The sequence below is a fragment of the Falco biarmicus genome, chromosome Z, assembly GCF_023638135.1.
Source record: "Falco biarmicus isolate bFalBia1 chromosome Z, bFalBia1.pri, whole genome shotgun sequence".
NCBI classification, from domain to species: Eukaryota; Metazoa; Chordata; class Aves; order Falconiformes; family Falconidae; genus Falco; species Falco biarmicus.
In genome coordinates this window covers 7,213,124-7,239,014 of record NC_079311.1, presented here as the reverse complement: position 1 = coordinate 7,239,014, position 25,891 = coordinate 7,213,124, and the positions used below count along the sequence as shown (strand labels likewise).

The following is a 25,891-nucleotide window of genomic DNA, read 5'->3' as shown; positions in this document are numbered from 1 at the left end:
CACTGGAGGGCATACAAAATTGAGGTTCAATATATTGTGCTCAGATCGTTTAAGGTTTATCATATTATGTTCTCTTTTTTCTTCTTCTTCTTCAACTAGGTTTTGGCTATTGCAACACTAACAGATTAATGAAAAATAACGTTAATAGGCCAATTCCTTTAGTATTTATATTGCATAGAGGAAAATTCATCAATCACTGCTTGCATTAGTAAAGACAATATTATAATTTAAATTATTCTACTGGATGAATTTGAAAACCAGAGCCTTATAATCTTTAAAACAATATTTGCACAATAGTATTTAACTTCCCAAAGAATGGAGGAGTGGAAAAAAGCTACAGTAAATATGAGGTATATTAAGACATTTCATCATGTAGTATTTCTGTTTAATCAACGCCCTGTTTAGCAACTATTCTAAATATGTATCTTGAAATATGGTAAACACTATTTACAGTTAAAGAATTTCCATGTGTATGCATGGTGAGTAAGCTAATTCATCAACATGATTTTAAAATGTATTTAATACACAGATTTATGATGTTTTTTATAGATGCTTTCCTTGAGATCAGTTTTATGTACCAGAGCCCAGCACACTGTTCTTTAGACTCACCTGTCTTTGTTATGGGTGAAAACCAGATGAAATTTGCTTTTGTTTATTCATCTTTTTCCAGTTAACAAGTTTAAGGGGTGGACCTGAGCTAAGCAGAAAAAGCAATGCCCTTTGCCAATTTATTCAGGGGAGCTCTTGGGCAATTTCTTCCAGCTCTCTCCTTTACCTTGTTTGCAAGATTTTGGTCTGCATGACTGATTTCCAATATTTTCAGTCCTCTTTTCACTTACCTTTCTCTTCTCAGCATTTGTGGCTTTCGCATTTCTGGATGTAAATATTAGTTACACTGGTGTTGGCAACATTATCTTGCATTGAGTGAACTGGGGAAAATTACTCGTTTTTCAGTTCCAAACATAAACAAATACTCTATTTTTTTTACTATTTATTTATTTATTTATTTATTTATTTATTTATTTATTTATTTATTTATTTATTTTACATGAACCTTTCTGTAAAGGGTTGATATACAGCAGTGAAATACTTAAATGACTAACAATGAAGCATACTGTGGACAGAGATCCTGTTTATATATCTTCATCTCCATTTCTGTATTTGTTTATTCACCTGTATGCTAGTCTGAAATTGATTTGTTAGGCTACGTAGATTTTTATCTACAGATTATTTTATTCTTATTTGAGATGGTATCTCTGCCTCAATTGGTTGTTGCATTTTCAGTCTGGTGCTGGTAATCCTCAGGGAGAGTGAGGCAGGGTTATACAACCAGTTACTAAGTTTTGAAAATGAAGAAGTATCTTCCAGGCTTCCAGGCTCATTGAATTCTTTTTTTTTTTCTTTTTTTTCTTTTTTTTTTAATCTAACAATGGAAACCAGACAATTTATCCTGACCTTTCCATCTCTTTTTTTGTTTCACTTTTGGCATATTCTTTCCCAGTCTCTGCCATTAAAGCATTCATCCTGACTCAGTATTAGCCATTAATGGTCATGCCGTTTAGTGCACAGTTGCCACAGAGTAGCCTTTCAGACGTGTACTTCAGAGCTAAAAAAATGGTTGTAGATTTTATTATACTAGACATCTGTTTTCTATAGGAACGAACATACAGCACTACTCACACGCTGTTCTTTATTGGAGGGACCATACTGACCCTGTGAGCATCAGAAAGGGAAATGAAGTACTGATATACAGTACTGATGTCTGAATTTGGCCAATTGACTTCAGTATTTCAGCTATTACAAGTTATAATCACTTTGATTTTTCTACACAGGGACAAGTTTGCACAGATAATGGATGTAAAGGCAACATCCTTCCTTTTCTCAGGGTACAAGCTGTTACCTCAAACCTGGGTTCTTCACCCGGTATGCCAGAACAATCACACAGCGAGTCACGATCTGGGTTATCGCATGTCTGTGCAGAGATGGGTGCTGGGCGCTGAACCCACGCAGCTAGCACACCTCTCCCCACACGGTAAAACACTTTGTGCGCTTTGAACAACTGCTCACAGTGACACTTGGTCACCCTTAACTCTCCTTGGTTCTTGCAAGCCTCATCTCCATTGAAAGGTGCAGCATCCTTTTTTTCCACAGCCCATGTTCTGTGGGGTTTGTTAGTAGGAGTCTCTCTTTGCTCGAGGGTCAATCTTTTAGTGTGATAATTAGGATAGTTCACACATAGTTCAAATAATTTTTTCTTTAGTCTCATTAACCATTTGGCATATTTATGGTCGGTTCCTTCTCCCAAGGCCACATTCTGTTAACTGTTTGTAGGGGTTTAACGAACATCATCAGTTTTTCACATTCTGTCTTGTTTTTCACTACAGATATTTATATATTTTCCCCCTCTCTTTTTCTTTTTTTAAAGTAAATAATTCAGTGAAGTGGTTAGATGTTGTGCCTACAGGCTCATCCAAAGCCTGTGAAGTTGAGGGCCTTCATTCACTAGTAGGAGCATTTGACACATGGCAGAAGAACTGCAACTACTGATGTCTGAATGAGGGGATTTTACCCTACCAAATCCATGAGCTGGGCAGGAGGCCAGGACACCCAAGGAACCCCATCTCCCACACCACTAAGTTTGGGTCAGTTCCCTCAGAAACTACAACTTCCCAGGGAGTCCTACTGGAAAACACACAGTCATGCCAAGAAATAGACCTGCCAGGAGTGAAACCGGTACATTCTGGCGGCAGCTGGATTATACTGAAACATACGTAGGTGTGCCTTTAATACCAACAAAGGAAAATTATTTTATTTGTCTGTAGCATTGGGATTATATTTCATGTAATGCAGTTTTGATTGTGTACCATCTTGTGACATTCTGTGTTGGATTGTTGTTGGCATTTTCCATAAGGTGCTCTCTATGTTTAAGGTAGTATAAATGTACGATCTTCAAAGATTATTTGCATGGCAAGCTGCAGGTTTGGATTAGTGTAAAATGCCAAAATTGAGGCCGCCTGAGCAATTTACAGCCTCCCCTCACCAGTGCAGGTATGGCCCCCCTCACTTGAGCCCATACAATGCGAACCCAACTGTGCAGCTTGCAGAACGGCGAGCAGCTCGCCGAGCGCTGTTGCTGGCATTTATCTACAGCATTCTGCCGTGCCATGTAGAAATGTCCTATGATACCATCTTTAGTTACCCAAACGCGTAGTCGTCAGAGCTAGATGCAGCTGCAGCATGCATGAGGAGGGACAACTATGCCATATGGGACAGCGCTAATGATGAGGCTAATGTTTCCGTTGGTGAGGCTGCCTGCTAGGATTGCTATAGGTGTGAAGGAGACATGGCATTTGTGTGCCATCTGGGGTAGCTCCACATGGTACAGTGAAATATGATGAAACGAGGAGAGGCTGAGGAGCTGGGGCTGCTCAGCCTGGAGAAGGCTCAGAGGGACCTTATCCACGTATGGACACCTGACGGAGGGAGCAAAGATGATGGCCTTTTCCCGGTGATGCCCAGTGACAGGACCATGGGTGCAAGAGGAATGCAGGAAATTCTGTCTAAATATTAGAAAAAACCCTTTTTTTAATCCAAGGGTGGTCAAACCCTGGACCAGGTTGCCCAAGTAAGCAATAAGAGTCTCTGTTCTTGGAGACAGTCAACAGGATATAGCCCTGAGCAGCCTGCTCCAGGTGGCCCTGCCTTAGGTGGACACCAGCTTCGGGTGCCTGTGATACCACAGGATGGGCATGCCTGGTCCTCACGAGAGACTGGGGGATTTTGGCCGCAGGCCAGGAGGGAGTGTTTTTTTCTTTGGTGTGAACATAAAGTTATTTCAGCAGCTCATCATTTGCTTAAATTTGAATAAAACCTTTTAGTACCAATAAAAGTCAGCTTTCCGGCTCCCCTAAATGTTCTCCTTAGATTGCACATTTTTTTCTGCAAGGCATGAACCGAGTGGAGTTCTTCTAAAAGAAATACAATGTAAATGAATATTTGTTAAAAATCCAATGCATCAAGAAAAGTAGGGGATTATATTACTCTCATAATAATCTGTGTTTTCAAAATATTCATCTTTCTATACTACCATAGTAGCCCCTTCTTAACAAATGGAGGAAGTTTCTTGTTGACAAAATATGAATTTTTTATATTCCTAAGCCACAAAGCTGTCAAATTATCAAATATAATTTCTCAGCAGATCTATCTTGTGTTTGTATTTACAGAACATATACATATGCCACAGTAACCACATTTGAAAGCTTAATCCTTTAAAGTATTTACATTGGGTTTTCAGCATTCATTATAGAAAGCCTTTGTAAATTGAAATAAAAAAGGGAGGGGTGAAGAGAAGGAACAGGTAGTGCATGATCTGAAGAGCAGGATACTTTTAGTAGATACATTTTTGGTTCCTAAGCTCTACCATATAATCATATGCAGGTATAGCTTACATTTACTGAATGGAAATATTGCCAGCACTGTAATCTAAGATAACTTCATTTTGTGAATTTGGGTCTTTTTGATTTTCTTGAAAAATTAAATTGATGTTTAAAATAATTAATTTTATGTGATGATTACCAAGTTATTTAAAATTGGTGAAAATATTAAATCATTTGAATATTCACCTCCAAGCACTTTGCTCAAACACAGTGTTATTGAACCCATTCTTCCATAAAATCTTGAATGCCCGCATCATTACTCTGTTACTTGCATGAGTATGTGTAGGTAAGTATGTATATATGTAGGTAAATATAGATAAGCTGTATGCATATATATTTGAAATACTATATGTGTTTGCACAATCAAGCATACAGTGTTCGTAATTCAGAGTCAGATAAGCAACTGCATGCACACAGTAGAGGTTTTTGGGATAGTTAAAGGAGAAATAAAAGAATGGGGACAGGATACAATCTGCAGGCAATAAGCACACGTGATCTTAGCACAATTATTTCTGTGAATGCCATTAAAAGAAATTATCCTTTATGAATAAACTTTGCTTAAGTTTCTAAGCTGTTCAGCAAACTGAAGCCGAAGCTGTATAAATTATTTTTACTAGGGTTTGGGATATTTTTGTTGTAACTTATTTAAAAAGCAACAGCAAAAAATCAAAATGCTTTACATAAAATACTTTACATGTATTTGGTTTCCTGAAAAGCTGAGAATATCAGTTTGGGTTAAAAAAAATAAAATTGTGACATTAAGAAAAAAAATAGCATTCCATAATGAAATACTATTTTTAATTAAAACTCAGGTAATTTACTTAAAAAACATTGAGACCAAATGTTTTCACATTTCATTTACATTTATAAGGCTCACCTTAATTAAAATTACTTGACAATGAACAGATCTTTTAAAATCTGCCCTGTTATTCAAGATTTTCAACCAAAATTTTTCACCAGTTAGGACAAAAAACCATATTTTTTAATATGCAAAGGAGAGAGTCACAGGCACTTTCCCTATACCTGCCGACTTCATCTCACAAAAGCACTGTAGGTCTCGGATCCTGCTAATATGTGTGTATTTCTATAGGCCTTTTATTCTTTATGCATTCCAGCATGTAATTCACTGCAGAATCCACTTAGATGCAATATCAAGTCCCCGTCTGAGAAGACATGTGCTCCATGACTGACAGCGAAGTGGTGGAAAGCCAGCAGGATGGGGTCTGGGACTCAAGAAGCCTTGTGGGAATTTAGTTGCTTCCATCCAAGAGGAATATTAGTGGATTAAATCAGCATGAAATAAAAATTAAGAGATTTGTGATTTCTCTTTTCTGCATCCCTTTCTGACTTTGGGATTTATGCAAACTAAAATCCCAAGTTACTCTTGGGAGTAAATATCTAGGTATCGAAATTTCTGGTTTCATTTCACTCTAGTTGTGTTCATCTCCTGACAGCTTGTCAATCTCAGAAGGGTGCAATTAGACTTATGTTAATTATTTAGTACATTCCCTTTTCTCTATCAGTTTGTATTGTTATCATTAATTAGTTAGAAGTGTCAAATACATACATATATGTATACACATATAAATGTTTTCTATCCAAGTTGAAAACACTTACCAAACCTTTATTAAGCACATCTTTCCATTTTTTGGCACACTATGACATCAACATTATTGCCATGTAAATGGTGTTGGACTAAAGGACCGGTATACAAGTTGTGTATAAACCAAGAAATCTCAGAAAACTGAAAATAAGGTTAAAGGGACATCCTGCTGCTGCAGCGACCTAACAAAGTGGACTATCTTCAGAACACAGTATGGTGACAACTTCAACAAAGCTGGGTCAGTGTGAGCCTCATTCTTTCAAATGTCTGTTATTTAAAGCTACACAGTTAAGAAAGAATGATAAGAATGCACTGAAAAATGGAAATTTAACAATCATTTTTTTAAAAAAAGAACCAGCTGAAATGTTGAGGATCTAGATCTTGCCCATTTTGTACTGTGTTAGAATTGCAAATAAAAAAAGTCAAATTAAAAGACCTAGGAGAAAGCTTCATCCTGTTGTTCCCACTGTCTGCGACGCATGGCTTGGTGTCTGTGAAGCTTGAGTCACCATTTTTCAAAGATGTGGGACAGCAAACACCAATAACAGGGGGCTGGGTAAATGCTACCTCTCCTTTCTTATTGCAGCAGGAAAGCTTCTGAAATTTTTGCTGTGTGCCTTCCGCTGCCCTTGACAACATCCTTTGTAGCTGTGTTCTTGCCCTGGAAAAGGGTCTTTCATCATTTTATTCCAACACTTGTGAAGTTTCTATTTCAGTTCAAAACTTCTTAAATATCCTTCTAATGTCTTAACTTCATAGCTGGGACAGGTTAACCTATGAGTCAGAGCTCTATTCTCCTCTCTTCTCATGACATACTTTCTACAATGTTCCCCATGTGCTTATTTTTTCAGTACATCAAAATACTGTCTCTTCTTTGGGTCTGCTCTTTGGAAGCAGGAGCTTAACTCTGTTGATCTCTTATAGCTGTGTCTTTCTTAAATATTTTTTCCCATGCTGCCATTCTTGTGGCATACAGATAATTAAAACCATAAATAATAATTCTCATGGCGCATTCCTCCATATCCTCTAGGAAATAAATGAATTTATTTTATTGACTGGGAAAATTCTAGGAGGGCATTTTTCATGGTGTTTGTGTACATTTGAGAGGCAGGAATTTGGCAACATTGTATTGAAATGTTGAGGTTTGATTTATATCTGAATGTGATGAAAGATACTGATTTTCACATAGATTGTCCTCACAGCAATGTATCTGTCCGTTATGAGGAGATATTGTTTATTTTGGGTGAAGAAAAACAGTGAATTGTTTTGCATTAGGTAGACCTGGAGATGTTGTCCCTGTTGCCGTGATTTCAGGGTGAATATTGCTACCAGAAACTTTACAGGCATCACATTGTTCACCTGGGTCTTGTTCAGTAGCGCAGTAGTTGTATATTTTATGGCTCCTCACCTCCCTCTTTTTTTCATGTCTTTCAGGGGAGTACGTGGTTAGTAGATTTCAGAGTGTGAGATTACTACACAAATGACTGGAACAAAAGAGACATTTTTTGAACAGTTGATATTTAAGGAGTTAAAATATTAGTCACAGTATTAAATAAATTATTTTAACCAAATGCAATCTTGTTAAACTGCTAGACACTTCCCTTTTAATTTAATAGTACCATTAGAAAAATAAAGCATTGCCTCAAGTAGAAACTGAAAGATTTTTCAGGACTTGAGGTTATGGATAAACATTGGGCTTGAGTTGGCTGCCTAACATTGATGTAAAATGCATTTCATGGTTTGTGATTTCTCCTGTTAGAAAAAGTGCATTTGCAACTGAAATATGAAATGAAACTTACAGAGATGTATATTCTTTTATTATTTAAAAATGGCAAACAAGGTACCAGCTGCTGAGATTTCTTGTGTCGAGGTGAAGTATAGCATGCTAGACATCGATAACAAACAATAGTTTCTCTGCCTGCAAGAGCTTAATCCACAGCTCTGTCTCTCGTGAACTTCAGGAAGCAAAAAGGCAATTCATTAAAATGCTCCATGAGCTGGTAGCAAGACATGGTATTTTATTTAACTGCATGATTTCTCTACCCATTCCAGCTCAGTGTAGAGAACCCTACTGACTTTATTGGCAGTGTTCTGACACATTTAAACGTATATGTTTATTTTGGATTAAAATAAATATTTACATGCACATTTTAAATTTATGATTTATCATACAAAATCTCAAGAACTGTACAAAAAACCTAAACTCCATGTATTTTCCATCTTGAGTGTAAATATGCCAGTATAATCCAGTACAAAGGGATAATGGTTGTTTCAACCAAAGGCGTTTGAGTTCAGTTAAAGGCCCTGCACAGCTGTGAGAATAGGTTGTGTGATGGTGGCTTGTAACTAGTGTGGAGGCTGCAAAAGGCAAAAACAAAACACCAAATTACCTGTCTTGACTTCATGCCTGCTTTGTCACTTTCCTCTTCTTTTGTCAATGGCTGGCAAACAAATGGTCAGTCTCATCTTCATTCAGCTGCTAATAATATTTATCATAATTATATTGTATGAGGAGCAAGCATAAGGACAAGTATAAAGACTTCTTTTGGAGAAAATACAATTAATGGTTTCACATCTGCTCAAGTTTAAAAGGCTACAGGAAGTACATGCAAATGAAAAATACTCTCTAAACAGCAAAGGACTCCCGGACCAGCTGAACTGGGAGGGCGCCGCAGCTGCAAGGTCACAATGTAAGAGAACATGCCACAGCTGGCAGTGCACATTATTAGGGTTAAGTCCCTTGCAAAAAAAACCAACAAACCCTGCACCTCTTAAACAATGGCATGAATTTAATCTCAATTTCACAAAATTGCATCGACTAGTTGTTGATGCACACACTGTTGCTTGCTTTTGCCTCCTTCAGTTTATAGCGTTACTTATGAATAAATGCATTTAGAGAGAAGTTTGAAAATTACATCAAAGCAGTTTATTGAAGAAACCAAAAGCGAATATCTGGAAAAATATTTTCACCTACGTTACGTGAAATGACTCTCAAGTCACATAAAGGTAAAAGGGAATGGAAGTTAAGCACCTTTTTTGTGTTCTTTTCCCACTCTTGCCTTCTTACCTAACACTTGGCAAAAGAAGCCCTTCTCAACTTGTGCTCACTTTTTTTATCAAAATTCCCCTTGAAAATAGTGTGTCTGTAAAGCTTTGCAGTGGTAATTCACCACATTAAAAATAGATAAGCTTAAGAGCTTGCAGTGCTTGAAGTCTGAATGTTTACCCATGTTAGGATGTTTGAATGGCACTGGCTGTGTCTGATTTAGATTAGATGTGAATTATGTCATCTTCTTAGCTCAGTATCAAATACATTGCTTTTTCTTATACTCATCAACTATTAAGTATAGCTATTATTCCATATGAAAATGCATATTTTCAGCTATCTAATGTACAGCTGTACAGTTAATGTTTCATCATTTGCCAACACTTCCCTACAAGGCGACCTGAGATATTACCTTTTCCATAGAAAATACTTCCCGCCCCCCCCCCCCCTTCCATCCGTAGAATTACATGGGATGTAGCGTTTTTCAGGACATTAAGAAACACAACAGATATCAAAATATTACATAAGCATTCTCAGCAATACATAGAATACCACTAAAAAAATTATGTTTGTGTGACCCTTTCTGTAAACTGTCCACTTTTTAGACATTGTTTTGTATAAGCTTTAGAAAACGGCAAGGTTAGTCTCTCTGACAATACAAATAAGGAGATTTTTCAAAGTTCATAATAGATCTTGAAAAGTATTCTTACATTTTAGTTCAGTTTTCTTCATTTTTTCTTGCTGTTAATTTTTAACATAAATTTTTCCCTCCGATCTTTACAGACTTGTTATAACTAATGAACTGTAATGAACAAACTTAGTAACTAATCAAAGAGTACCTACTAAAGTAAACTTCTTAAAATGTGATAATCTGCTACAGGTAAAATCTATGTCACTTTTCATAATTCCTATATGCATACTACTATATGTAAACCATGTTGTATTTCTGATTTAATATACTACTCCTTTGATATCAACTTCCTCTTGGTCTGTAACAAGCACCTAAATGTAATATATAGTCCCTATTATGGTTTCTAAAAAGTGGCTTCATAGGAATATATCTACAATTTACAAAATATATGCAATTTTGCAACAGGAATCAAAGCAGCAAATGTATCACCACCTATTAAATCCAGCCCTGCCAAAACGTCTAGCATGCCTTTTAACAGAAGATTTTTCTCTGCATCTTTGCAAACAAATTTACTTTTGTTAATTCAGTATAGCAGGGAGAAAAAAATATCACAAAACATAGTCCTGTATACCTGTTTATATGAAAAGATGTAATGATGCTAATTATAAGCAAGGCTAGCACATGGATACACTGCCAAGGAAACAAGCTGGAATCACTGGATATGCCAGGAGCATGGAATACTTCGCCCCTTGCACTTTGTTAGCTTGTGGATGTGCAAGCCAAGACTTTTTCCTCTCTTGCCCCTTATTTATGCAGAGAAACAGAAGCCTTCCCAGTGCTAGGTATCATCTTTGACCTCATGATCTAAGGTCTAGGATGACCAGCAGAAAACTTCAGTCATTCCTCTATTTATCTGTGCTGACGTCTTTTGCTGTATCTGCCTGAAAAAACATACTGCCAAGGTTTTTTTCCCTGTGATTAGCCATGTGCAACATAGTAAAGGAACAACACAGGGAGAAAAGTTTTTAGGCAGTTCATCTCTGGTGCACTGAATATGTCATCTACATTATTTGATACTTCAGCATATTTTGAAAACATATTTCAAATATTTAATTCTGTAAGTGCACAAGTAGTATTGGCCTGAAAACTTGCATTGCCACCCTAAAGGTTACAAAGGTGATGGCAGTTTATTTTAAACATATGCTTTCTTTTAAATATGAAGAATATACTGAAAGTTGGTCTTTCTGGACACTGGGACTCGTTATGGTTATATGAACTCTAAGCAAAATGTGGATGGTGATATGATGGATTGGTTCAAATAATTCCAGTACCGTTTTGAAAAGCTGATTTTATTTTATCTTCCAAGATACAGCAATGTAGCCAGACTAAAATAAAATATACACCGCCTATGTATTTGGAAATTTTCTCTAGGAGCTATGTTACTAATGATTTGGAACAACAGAGGTGTGCAGGCTGGCTGTTCAGCTGATGAAGATTGCATTTTGAAAGTAATTTGTGATGGTAATTTCATTCACATTCACATTACTTGAACTGGCTAGTTGGATTTGTACCAATTACTATTGCCAAAACAATTGTCACACATTTTAGATATGCTAGTAAAAACATGTTCTATTTTGGACAAATTTTTGAATAGTAAATGTTGACTCTTTTTCCACTTGAACACGAACACCTGGTTTCTCATCTCATGCAGAACAGCAAAGACGTGCTGTGGCCTCCTTGCTTACAGTCCAGTAGTCTTTCAAAAAACAGCATTATCCCTAGACTTTTAAGCATAAGAGTGGAAAAATGTCTAAATTAGATGAGGGACCAGGTGTTTGTCAAGTTCATTTCATAGATCTTTAATTCATGGATACTGTTAAGCAAATGCATAGAAGACATTCTTATCCTCATTGGACCTGCTTAAATGCTTTAAAAATAGACTGCTTTTTGATAAAATGATAATGTAATGTATTAGTAATAACTTGTTATAAAGTGAACACTAAAGAATGTCCAAACTGGATGACATTGAAGATTTTTACCAACACTAATGTTTAAGGTTCAATGAAATGTGCTGACAAGTATGAAGTCACTGTCTTTAAAAGGAATCTGCTGATTTATTGTTAAGCTTCCATTAGCCAAGACTGCTAGATTTCTGTGTTATATCTCCAGCAATAACTGTTTTGAACATATTCCATTTAGCATTTTTAGTTGTCGTCCTTCTAAGCAAACAGCTCCTCTACTTAAAAATATGCAACAAATCAAATTAATTAAAATGAATCAATTGAACTGCTAAAGTGGTGTTTCGGAATGACTCTGAGGACCATAAATTCAAATTAAGGCTTGCATGACTCCTTCCTGGGTTTGAAGAGGTGCGTGGTACGTTAGCAAAAGGAAAAAGGGAAAACAGTCACCCTATTTAACAGTTTTCAGCTGGGATGCTTGCGAAAGTTAATTGTGCTGAGGGCTCGTATAGCCAGATTTTACAAACATACCATAAACCAAAGAATGAAGCAGACAGACATAACAGCAATTAATTGTACCTAATGTTGATATTCAGGTAAGGTTAAGTATCATTGTAGTCATGTATGAGTGGGGTAATAGGAGGTTAATTATTGTAAAAATTTGATCATGGACATGCAGCATTTACAACTTTACTCATAGTACACTTTGCTTCTTCTGATAACTTCTTCACTTCAGGCAGTAATGTGTGTTGTCAGATTCATTTTTTAAAGTAAAGGTATGATAGAGATATGCTAATTTATGCATGGTCATTGAATATATTTTTCCTAACTGTATTTTAACGATTGGATTGTACTACAGAGCATTTCTTCTTATTCTGGTTTTAGTAAGCTTTTAAATACAGTTACAAAAAGTGCACGCCATGCTCTATTGCCAATAACAACTGTCCTCTTTTTGAAAATATGATGAATGCAACGTTCTCTTCCCACCATTCTGTATTATATTTGATTTATTCACCAATCTAAACTTGTATATGGCTTCTGGTTTTTGCAGTCTGATTGAGGACCTAAGAAGTGTGGGGACAGGATTAAAGCATTGCTCCTGACATTAGTTTCCTAAAAGCAGTCTTTGTTCTGCTGCTTCTCTACATGTCTCCTACTTTACAGGATCATCCTATGGCTCATTTGTAATCTACTGGATTTAATACTTGAAAATCTGATTTCTGTATTCATGCTTTACCTTTTGTCTTCAGCTGGTCTGAACTGGGAGCCTACACTTTATTATCTACTTAGAACAGAAAGAGATGAATATTAAAGGGATATCAAACCCTTAAATATCCCTAGAATTTGTAAAAGAGATAGACCCACATTACTGAGCATTATGTAGGCATAATTAGAGTGATGCAAAGTTTAGCTGACTATGTATTAGCACTATTTCTGCATTTATTATCCTGATTTTCTGCAAGGGAATACTGCATGACCTTTAAGGTTTTATATTTAATTAACTACCAAACAAAAGCAAAATCGTCTTCATATTCTTTTACTTTTTCATTTTTCAGTTTTAATCTTCATCCTAAACTAGAATTGAGTATTCACATAGAGAAAGGGAAGAATACGGTATGTTTATTTCCTGGTGTGATAGGTATGCCTGCTGGTTAAAGAAACAAACAGCCAGTCAGTTTTGTGGTATTTCTTAATATAGTATTGTCACTGCAAGAGAATGATGGCCATTCGGATTAACTATTTGAGCTGGACATCATGTGATGTTTGAGTTTTCACTGCAGACTTACAGAGCCTCAGGAGCAGTGGCTTAACTTCCAAAACACCTGTTCAATCTTCCACTTTTTTTCTGCTAGTTTTACAAGGTTTCCACTTCTGCCAACATGTGTGATACAAAACAGAAAAAGAGAGTATTACCACAATAAATATAAGCAAGATTTTTTGGTAGGTTTTACAATTTGTCATGCCGGTTGTGTGGGGCAAGATTCTTGGGGGCTGTATTTTGTGTGACGCAGTATTCTTAACTGGTGTACCCCACCACGGGGGGGGGGGGGGGGGGGGGGAGGGGGGCAGGCAATTAATTGGTAGTAACGAGTTTTGTATTGACTTGCTTGTTCTAAGGACTGGTTTAAAACACATTAAAAAATTAATAAAAAGTTCTTTTTCTTTCAGGTGGGAGATGAAAGAAGGTGCATATCTTGAAGATGAGGAGAAAGTTATGGTGGAACGCTTAAAAAATGTTTATTTGACACAGAGCACTCCTACCTCAGAGGATAAAGAAGGATAATTACCTTGACAGGTTTCGGGTAGCACCTTTTTCTGAATTCAGTATGATTAACTTAATGGCTTAGTTATAACTGACAGGACTAGAAAGCTCAGGAATATATATCTTGTGTAGGAGTTTTAAACTAAAGAATGTTCCCCTGTTATTGTCTAGTCACCCCATCCAGGCAGCAATTGTTCACACATGCATAAGGCGAGCAACAATATATGAAAATGTCAATGTCACAAAACAAGGAGGGTGTATCTCAGTGCTGCGGAGGCATAAACCTGAATGACAAACCGAGAACTGTTTTAAAAGTATAAAACTTGCTCTGAAAATAATGCAATCTGGGACACGTGCGAGGCAAACACCCGTGCTATGCTTCCATCGACCATTGTGGAGCCAGCCTGCCCCCGGCTCGTGTTGCTCAAGGACCTTTCTCTCCTTTGGTGCTTGTGTTCTAGTTAGTCCTGCCATGAAATCACCCAGAGTTTACGAGAAAGGACAGATATAGGCCGTAGGTCTGCAGACCTCTGTGAGTTGCTTCAGGATGAGTATGCTTGGCTGTTATTCCCAAACAAAACCGCACCAGCTTTATTGCCCTCGCAAATCCTAACTTAACAACCAGCGTGTCCTATGGCTTAAAAGACACATGATAGAGAAACTGTTAGCAGCTTTTAAAGATTTGAGAAGCATCTTTTTATTTAAAAGAATTATTCACCGGCAGTGCTCAAAGAAATGTCCTAATAGTGAACTGAGAAGAGAAAATTATAAAAAATTCAATGTTTGTTTCTGATAAATACAATAACATTTCATTTTCAAAGTAAGCCCTGTCTGATGTTCAGGTTTTCCAAATATTATATGTTTTTCTTTTCAGTAAAAGTTCTTCCTCAAAGACTAAAAATAGCTGAGTTAGGCACATGGGTGTTTTGACAATATTTTTCATACAGAAGGTTGGTTAATATTTCCTTAGCTCTACCGAAATAATCCATCATCTTTCTATTTGTTCCTTGCATTGGAAGTCCAAGGCAACTATTTCCCCTGCCTAATGAAGGGCTCTGGCAAGACCTTGTTACGGCTGCAATCTGAGCTGCAGCTATTCCTGTTCCCACCACATCTCACAGATGCTATTAGGGACGTAACTCAGACCACTTGAATAGGAGGAAGGCACGTTTTTTTCCTAAAAACTTCAGTAGCAGCATGGGTAACTGTAATGCTAGTGCTGCTGTAGGGTCTAATCTGAAATGCAGTTTTTCCTGCTTAATTGCTTTTTTTTTTTTTTTTGGTATCATTCATAAAAGATATCAATCCATTTAAAATGAAAATGGGGACCACTGCATCTTACAAATCTCCAAAGATCTTGCTACAACACTGCATCAACAAACAGGCTGTGAGGCACTGATGCTCCAAAAATGCTAAAAATATTATTTAAAGAATAAACCAGACTTTTTCCTGTGCTGCTGATACAGTCATTTCAGATCATAAAGAAGTGATGAAGTGTAAAAACAATTTGTCTTTGCTTTGTATTTCACCTTTGAAGATTAATTGTGATCTTGAGGCTTAAAACGCGGCTACAGGGGTTACCTATGATGGCAGGTATGGTATTCTGACAAATGAGGCACACAGGCTCCAAGCCATATTAATAATGTGTTAGTGCACATGGAAGATGGGAGTTTAGAATATTCTTTCCTATTTTATTGAAATATATTGTACATAATTAACTTTTTGTACAGTCACATAAAGTGGATTTCTCTCTATGTGGTGAAACTGACTGAAATAGTTTTTGTGGAAAAAGCTCCCCTTCTGGGAAACACGTATTCTGAATAGGATAAACTTTGCAAGTGGAAAAAGCTAACCCAGAATAAAAGCCCTCACTTAGTCTGAAATGGGGATGTCCATATGGGGAGTTATGCCAAATTGGTTAGTATCCTTTAAATTCACAACACATCTGGTTCTAGAATAATAACAGTCATGTTAAAAAAAAAGAAAAAAAAAATCGTTATGCCCCTTCTTCCCTTCCCTCCCTGCCAAATTAATTCAGCAGGAATCCACTGGGTAGCATCAGGACAATTCTGTCTTTCTTAGAAAGAGTATATTTATAATCTTTAGTAATATGGAGCTGACAAGACAGAATAACTAGCCTGAAAAAAAAGCTGAACCTTTGCACAATATTTTATTTGGATGTTTTTCTTATCCAAACCTCTATATATATGTCTTTTAGAGTATCTGAATGCAAGCTAATGTGTGTTTGAAATTGAACGTGTCCCTCAGTCCTTACTGAGAAACAGCAGGGCACGATTTGTTGGCAATGTAGTGATCTTATTAACTGACCTTCAGGGTATGAAAGAAACATCATCTTGGCAACATCACTTATGCTGAATAGATACTTTTGCAACATCAACATTTGTTCAAAAAAATTACAGTAATAGTAAGGGCTGTATAACTAAGATTGCTAAATCACATACCATTAATTTATCAAGACTGCTTACTTTAAACTTAAACCCTTAACTGACACTTCAAAGAGCTGATCATTTTTACTTTGTAAGGTGTGTAAAGTTAGGAGTACTTGTATAACTGATTGCTGCTTTCTTTGGCTTTTTTTAATAAAACAATAGTTCTGTATCCTTAAAAAAGTTCTGCTGATGCTAAAATTGACTTAAGAGTCATTTCATTTTGGAGAGCGATGGGTTCATAAAGCTGCAATGTTTTGCTTTCGTATTTTATGTTGTGGCTCTTTGTCACGACTTGGTGATCCAAGAACATCTCACATTTATGTTTATCCTCAATAAATGAAGGCAACAGGAGCCAGATTTGCTGGCTGCAGTGTGGGACCTGTGCTGCACGACCACTGCAATCTGACTATCTTAACTGCTCCTGGAAAGGTAGTCAAAAATAAGGACTAAAGTCTGTTGTGTACAACGGACCTTTCCCTCTGAACAGGCAAAAGTGGGCCTTGTTGGCTCAGCTGAGTTAGTGTAAACGGGAATTTTTATATTTAAAGAAATTAATTTGATCAGATAGAACAAACTAGGTAACTATGCATTATCATTAATGCTTACACCTAATTCTTATTTAACATTTTAATATGCTTAGGCCTTTTTACGAAACAGGTTTACATGGGAGACTTCATGGCATGGAATATCTCTAATTGTATCAGTTTAGTATCCAGCCATATCTTAACATCTTGCTACTTTTGAAAGGTAGTTAATAAAATTAGAAGCGGGGCAAAACTGAGATAGCATTAATAGCACTGAAACTCAGAAAGACAGGAGAGAGAGAGAAATTTGGGAAAAGACAGGCACAAAGACATAGCCCTGCCTTTTAGTGACTGCTCTCCTGACAAACAGTCTCCCATAGATCATGCTTCATTCCAGGAGAGGGCTTTTGTAGAGACCACAGGTAACAAAGCTCTTTGCTCTGGAAACATGCACGAGGGCAAATGGATGTTCTCCCATTCATCTCTACGTCCTCGCAGCAGTGCAAGGTAGGCGTGAGGCTGCCTTCTTCCAATTAGCTTCCTCTGACAGAAATACTCCATTTCCCTCTCAGCTGAGAGGTCTTCACAAAATATACTGACTCTTATCTACAGTAAGATACCAATTATGTGCTGATATAAAACTATTTTATGAAACTCCTTAAAATATGTGCAGTCATTTTTAGTGACAGACAATATCCAAACTTTCAAGGCAACAGTCAAAAGACTAAGGAATTAGACCTATTGGCCTAATTAGGCATGAAATGGGAGAGTAACTTGACAGCAACAGGGAGATTTCTAAGCAAGCATATAGGTCTTGAGGAGGTCCTGGCTGCTGCAAAGCCGCTCCTCTGTAGTAACTGTCCATGTTGTAAACAGTGGTATGAGTGGGAGCAGAAGCTCTAAAACTGTTTTTAGTATAAGGCCTAGGAAACGGGCAAGGGTGAGCTGGCTTTTTCCTCTGCCTGTGGACTCCAACACTTGGGAAGCAGACTAAACCGACTGACATTGTCGAGCAGGCAGTACCAGAAAAGCATGCAAGGTCTTGAGCAGGTTGGGTATTGCTGAGGACCTTGTAAGACCCATTAGTGAAATTGTGGAGGAGTCAGACTATTCCTCTCTGGCAACAGCATCTGAGAATAGACTGTTAGCTATTACAGCAGCAAGTAAAATAATGATACAGAGCTGGCAAGAAACACTCCAAAAAAAGCAAGGAATCATGCAAACAAGAAAAAAAAATCCCAACCCTCTTTTATTTTTCCTGAAAAAGTGATTCTATAACAAGTGCCTCAGGAAGAACTAGTGATTACCAACCACTAATAACATAAAGTGATCACCCAAATTAAGATTGTATGTGTCAGTTTAGTAGACAACTACCCCTAAGCTGACAAGGAGCCACTCAGGTCATGGCTAGTGCAAATTTGATGACTACCAGATCAAGCCCTTTAGATCCATGACAACTTAAGCTGTTAGTAGGTTGCAGCCATCTCTGAGGAGATACTTTATAATACCTCCTACTGAAGAAAGTGTTTTAACATTAAAATAGCTATGAGCTATCCAGTTTCTGCAGTAAATTGATCCAAGCTCCAACAGACAACAGTCTCAGTGTCTGCACAGCCCTGAGTCACGTCCATTCTCTATCTAGAAATGAGGCAAAGAGCTGGGTAATGGTGATCACACTCAGCAGGTGTGATCCTCTCCAGCCACCAGCTCAAAAAGCATGCCGTGTCTGCCATGACCAACTCAGGTTTCAAATCTAGCTCATGGTGGAGGTTTGCTGCAACAGCACATAACTGTTCTTTTCAGGACAGATTTTTAGAAAAATAATATCTTTTCAGCTCTCCCAATAAATAAAGACATTGATTAAAATTCCTCTTATAGAACAAGCACTCAGTCTTTAGGATACACCCAATGAATAGTTACCGATGCACCTAGTGTGTTCCATAAGCTAAATGTTAATGACATGATCATATAAATTTTGTCCCTAGATGAATTTGCTAGAGGGCTGAAACACAAGCAACTTTGGTAAATTTGTAATTACCTAATATCCAACTACTTTATTTTTTCTTTTTTTTTTTTTTTTGTCCCATAATCTGTGTTTTCTATGTAAAGAGTCTACTAACTTTTGACATTTTTTGTCCATAAAGAAATAGTTTCACATAGCTTTTCATGTGTCATCTTGACTCTGTTTTGTTTTCTACCTCAATATTGACTTTCAGGCATGGAAAAATGTACTGGTTAATGTTTGTTACAATTTAGAATGTGGGTACTGCTTCCACTCAGTTATACATGGGTAGATAATTCATTTTCTAGACTTAATGTCATACAGACTTAAAGCAGTGAAGTCATGGCTAATAATTTCAGGTTTAGGGTTGTCTGAAGACTTCTGCTCCTCATGTCCCATATGAATTTTGAAATATCTTTGTTTTTCCATTGTTCTAAGCTACCTGTGTTAGCCAGGATAGTTGGAGATATCTTTATGCATTGCTGTTTGTGAGCTATTTATGGTTTTTACTTAAACTGATGTATTTTGCCCCAGGTTTTATTTTCTTTAGGTTCTCTGAACTTTTAATTTACACTTGGAAATACATAGCACATCTGTTTTCATAATCCACAAGCACCTAAATACTTATCAGCAAAGCCTATGCCTTCTCAAACCTAATACAGAGTCTTAGGCAACCAAGAATGTATTAAATGTAAAATTCAAACCAACCACCTGCAAGGTTATCATTCAAGAAACGCAGTAGTCATTTTCACTTGGATTTTCACCTCTCTGTATATTCTAGAAATAACAAATTTAAGGAGTTTTTTGCTTATGTTCTGGGCAGTTTATGGGTATCTTCTATTCTATATAATAAACATGTCTTAAATGGGTTTTATTATGTAAATTAAGATTACACGTTCCCTTTGGAGAATGGAACAAACATTCAGAAGGTAAAAGGTTGAAATGACAGGTGTTTTTTGTTCTGGCGTATGGACTAGCAAACAGATTACTTTCTACAGTAAGCCAGATGTGGCCTTGGGAATGAAATTATCTTGGCAGGAATCCTACCTGCAGGTATGTATTAACTTCAGGAAATTGACAGCTGAACATGTGCTATGGAAACTTTCTTCAGAGGCAAAGGGATTATATCTCTTCAAATAGCAACAGTTTCTATTGCAGGCTCCCAAATTTCACTCATGCCCATCCACTTCATGAATGGACAGATCGATGGAGGCCGTTGCATTAATACAACACAAATGTGTAATGTTAATCATCTGGCCTCCTCTTCTCTCCAGACAAATAATTAACCAGAACATGGTAGGCTGTTCTTTATTTCCGACAACTATGCACGGTCTTGATCAACGTTACTGAGCAAGACCGTACCTCTGCCAGACTTTGGTATCAAACCACAGAGCCCTCCACACTGATAAATTGGATAATGAGGTTCAATTTTTCATGTTTAAAGGTGCTGTATATGCCTGGTGTGGTTCTTGGATTTGTAAACCAAAACCGACCAGTCCTGCACCTTTCATTTCCACTCCCTCCCCCTCTCACCCTTCCCCAGTTTTGGCTGAACTGTCAGTTTTATGGTCATTCCTGCTGCTTCCAGATGAGGCTATGGCCCCATCTTACACAGCAGGGTACAAAATACATACAAAGCGATTAGCTGTCTCAAAGAGCATCCAGTAAATACATACTACTGAGTTTCCAGGCCCAGTAGTGAGACACTTGGTAGTTAAAGCTTTTGCATTTTAACCCTACAGTCTTTGGGCATATCTCCAATCTGACAAGCTCCAAGGTGAGACATGCCCACTTGTTTTGTAGGAGCCTGGTGGCTTGGTGTTGGTTTTGTTGAGAGGAGAGGAAAGGGAAGCGATTGCTAGTTTATTATTATCTTTATATTGTTATGTTAATTCTACTGGTTTTGTTACTGTTTTGGTTTCTTTCCATGTGGATTGATGACTGGTCAATACCTGATGGTTGCAATCTGCTTAAGTAGTTTGGGCATTGATAAAGTCATGGTAACTGCCAGTAGCAGAAGTAATTTGTGAGCATAGTCTTTGTAAAAAGTGTCTGTCATGCCAACAGGCACTATAGGAATTAAATCAACCTAAATCTCTGTACTAAAATGGTCTATCATTAACATGATTTCTTAGTTCAGCTTTGTCAGGTCTCTCCCTGATAACCACAGTATTCCTTCTACGGTTAGAAATGGGTTGAACAGAAAAATGCTGGTATCTTACATGCTGTGCCTTTTGAGGGATGTCATTTTTCCAACTCAAGTTCCAAAAGGTGCACTTAAACTATGTAACGGAAAAGGTACATGTATTTGCTTTTCCATTTTATGTGTACACAAATTGTTTAGATGACAGTTGTACAATTTTTTAAAAAGTTATATAATACCCTGGAGCAGTCATCTGCTCTAACATGCATAATTTATTCAAAAATCATTCATGGAGTTGAGGGATTGATAGTTTGGAACAGAAAAATTATAGGTATGCTAAGTATGTTCTTGCAAAAATAAATCATGTAATCATATATTGAGATCCAATATTTCAAAATTCAAAGTACAATTAAATTGTTTGCACATGTAACAGCAGTGAAATGACTTTGCAAGGTTTACATCATAAACCCATATATCTACAAAGTAAATAGTAGAACACAGACCATAAAGTTCTGTCAATAGCATTGCTTTCAATCTTTCTTTGTTTCATTCCACCAAAACTTTTCATATCAGTCTGGCATTTTTTTGAACAACTATAACTATACACAGGACCAAAGAATTAGGAGTGGTAACTTGAAATATAGATCATGTATATTTAATCTTTACAACAAATGCAAAAGCAGTAAGTGAAAAACAAAGACATAACAGACTGTAAAAACTCTTGAGAACATATAATGAAACATAAGAGTGAATGTCACGACAGATTTATGTATGTTCCAGTTTCAGCAAAAACTGCTGAAGACAAATTTGAGAATATTTGTGTATCATACTTCTGGCACAATAGCAGGAACCAAAATAAATTATCCAGGAATAAGACATAAGAAACAGATTCAGGGTGTAAACAACAAGCTGAATAAGAATTTTGAATTAAAGCAAACTTTTCAAGCCAAAAGAAAAGGAGTTTTTTCAGCCTTACAGAGCACTCAAGAACATTGTTGCTTTTTCATGAGTTTTCAGTATTTCACTTTTTTCCCCCTAAAGTTTCTAATTTAATTCTTGTGAAAAGTGTTTCTCAGAAGGTAACACATCATCTTTGTCAGGAAAGCTAACATTTTTATTTTTCATGAAACACACTCTCTGTATTTATGCACTATACATGGTACACAAAAAGCCTATTCCATCGATGTCAAGCCAAAAGAATAAATGAAACTACAAAGGGAATTCTAAAGATAATTTTTTTTCTCCCACTATCTTTTCTTTTGGTCTTAGTCTCAGTAGGAATTTTTGTGTCCCAAAAGACACACGAAAAAGTCTTCCCCAGAATCACACACCCTAAAGGTTGCTATTCTTAAATGCAACTGCTAGATGAGAAGGCTATGCCTTTATTTATTTTTTTTAACCTGTGGAAATAGCAGCTGTCATTGCCCAAAAAATGTTTAAGATTGAAAAAAATTGATATGTTTTCCAGATCTGTGTCTGACAACAGCTGGGTTGAAGTTGCTCCACAGTGGAGTCTCTCTTGTGCAAACACAGTGCTCAGCATTAAATAAATACTCACAATTTTTGTAAAGTAGGTGACATGAGATGGTCAATAGGACAAAGCAAAAAACTATAATGCATTTTTTCATGGAATTTTTCTCTGCCCTGATACCCTTTCCATCTTTTTGTCACAGCAAAGGATTCCTAAACTGGATCGCATCCTTCAGTTTCAGGGCTCAGTGAAAAGCTCAAGTGGAATAAACAGACTACATTTATTGCAAATGTAAATGCAACCTATGTACAATAAAAGTGATCAGTCTCAGCATACTTGGGTACCCCTGTTGCGAACGTGCGTTTGTGAGGCTTAGCATGCTCTCAACCAGCAGTAATCCGACTGAGAACTAAAGATGTTAATACTTCACATTGCCAGGTGCTGAAAGCAGGAACGTAGGTACTTCTGAAGAAAGGGCTGTGATGTTCTAACAGCACTGAACCACAGGAGGATTTAACAACTGCTTATGAAAGTTGCATTGCAGGATAGCTATTAAAATCAGACATCCTACTTGCTACAATCATCTATCAGCTGCATCTAAAATCCTGCCCACCTTCTGTGTGTCATCTGGAGGAGATAAAGTTTTAATTGTGAGCGGGTGGTATAAAAAAAATAGAAAAAAAAGACAAGGCGCCTTCTGTCATTCCAAATTCCTTGTCCTATCTTGCTTGCTGTTTCGGTGGGTTTGTGCCAGTTGAAGTTTTGCAGGCAGCTTTTAAAAAGACAAAAAATATAAATAAAATCAATAGAAACAAATAATATCTAGGACAACAAAGAGCACACCATGAAGAATGCATTGCAGAGAATGGGAATAAAAAATACTGTGTATTGCAGCTTTTTCCCTTATATGCTTTGACTCTTTTCTCACCTAAGTTTCAAATAACTCCTAGTTTACTTGGTACCCATTACCAAATTACCTTTCTGCCTGTTTATTCTGCATTTGTAATTATGACATTAAGAGCTTCTTCCCCGTTTCCACTAAGCTACAGTATTAAACATCAGAAGCTCGTGTTTTGGGGTTCAGAATGGTTTCATTCATAATATTTTCATTCAGCTTTCCTGTTCAGTATTTTGAGTTGATAAGACTTGACATTTTTTTCAGCCATTTGAAATAAGCCTTGTTAAAGCAGTATTTATGTTACTGTAATAAGAACTGTCTTCAGACCATGATCACTTGTCATAGACGCGACAAATATTTGGTTCCCTTGGTGTGCTCTTTAGATATGATGATGAAGTCTTAAAATAACTTATCCTGTCTTCAATACAGTTCTTTTGAATTACTTTTTTTGCCTCTAAATTAAAAAAAAAAAAACCCCAATGTATTTTCATACTGACAGCCCTGAAATTTTCATGCTGTGTCATGCAGACTGCAGCCCCCAGTGAGAACAGCGTTTCTGATCTCCGTGCCGCAGACAGACACTCACAGAGCCACTTGCAGAGGTCGGTGCCTCCCTTGCGTCAGCTGGCCTGCTTATCTCATGTTCCCAGCGTATCCCAGGGCCCTTCCTTCCAATGTATTATTAGTATAGTGGCTTTCTTGAAAGTCTCTGGGTCTTGTTTCCAAGTTTGATCCCCACCCCCCGTGCTGTTGTCAGTGCAGTGTCACTGCTATTTCACATGACTAGCAGTTGACAATTTTTCTCTTTGAAACTCCCTCTCTTTCAAATTCAATTTCCTAATTGTTTCATGGGAAAGGAACAGAGTCTCTGGCCTTTGTTTTATTATTTATATTTTGCGAAGGAAGAAACAAAGGCCTGGTAACAGAAAGAACTCCTTTAGGGATGAAGTTCAGGCAGACACATGATAGATGTCTAGTTCGTACTAGAAAAAAGAGAAATGCGTGTCTTCTGCAGATCCATGACCATCCGACTATTGGCTTAACCATCACAGCAAGACACAGAAAACAAGGTCTCACAAGGTCTTCAAGAAATCCTAATATCCCTAAAAAAGACCTCTTTCCTCCTCATTTACCCTGACTGATAAATTCATAGGAAAGGTTTTCTGTTCTTTCAGTGCCTGATTTTGAACTTCATGCTCTTAGATTTCATCACATTTCTCTCACTCTAGTCAAGACAGTCATTACTTATGTTTCAGCTTAGCGTCATCTGCAAATTTCATGGTTGCACATCAAATTCTTACCTCTGCCTCATTAATGACTACATTGCAGATACTATGTCCAAAAACTAATCACCATGCCCAAAGAGTGCTCCTGTTCATTTCTGTCTAACCTGATAACTGCCTCTCAGTTCAGGCTTTTGCAGTCTCCGCCTCGGCCACTCCACATCCACCCTACCAGGTAATTCTGGTCTGAATTACCATCGTCCCCATCTCCAGTAATATCCCCCATAGGGAATCAGTTCGCTTACTTCAGTTTAGATACACCGGGGTGTTGATTTACTCTTGTGTAAGAGATTGCAGTCATACTGGAACAACACGATCTGTGCTGGGTAGCACCACTCTGCAGTTTACCACACTTTCTATTTGTATTTATGTTCACAACTATGTCAAAAACTAACTTTGCATAGTATTGAGTAACCGTGCAGTTTAAGGGTAGTCATCCCAGCTGGGTATGAGTTGGTGCAATCCAGCTTACTTGGAAAGAATTTATACCAAAAGGATTTTTTTTCTACACAGTTTTAACCTCTTCATGTTCCCTACGCTTCCTTTACAGTCACGGAGGCTACCTAGCTTTGAAGGACAACATAACAGATGTTCAATCCACCCATCTGCTTTAACTAGGTCTGTAACCCCCTACAGACTCAAGACACACTGGCAGTCATTAACAACATGCAGCCCAAGATAGTTTTAATTACACAACCATGTATTCTTTTTTCAGGGGACTGTTGTTTCAGATGCCACATGGGATGAATAGTACTCATGTCATAACCAGCAGTTCAATACCTTGTTTTCTCTATGTTCTTTAAAATGCAGCTCCATTTACCAGACATGGATGAAATCCTAGTTTTGGAAGATATTTTATGGAACCCATTTCTACAACATCTGAGTGTTTGAATATTTAGCTTACCTTTACATAATCCACACAAGCAAATGACAGTTTTGCTTAAATTGGGAACTGAAATTAAGACAAAACAGTTTTAATAATCTTGGATGTTTAGCTGAAAATAATGCAGATAGAACTTTTAACACATCAAGCATTCTACAGCACCCTGTAGAATTTGTGTAGGCAAATTGCAGCTTCCATCTATTTCAGATGTAACTATGCACACTCCGTATTTCTGAAAACTGAATGCAAGAACCTTACTGGACATTCAACAGGCAATAAATAAACAGGTCTAAACCA

The 25,891-nt window shown here is 37.1% G+C and overlaps 1 protein-coding gene across 2 annotated transcripts in view; it reads left to right on the top strand.

The window, feature by feature from the left end:
* Window positions 1-21,433, top strand: part of KIAA0825 (KIAA0825 ortholog) — a 252,855-nt gene extending 231,422 nt beyond the window's left edge. For both annotated transcript variants that reach the window (XM_056325815.1, XM_056325816.1), the window contains one exon: window positions 13,847-21,433. In XM_056325815.1, coding sequence (XP_056181790.1) covers window positions 13,847-13,961 — 115 coding nt within the window. In that variant the 3' untranslated portion in view covers window positions 13,962-21,433. The remainder of the gene's footprint in view (window positions 1-13,846) is intronic.
* The last annotated feature ends 4,458 nt before the right edge of the window (window positions 21,434-25,891 follow it).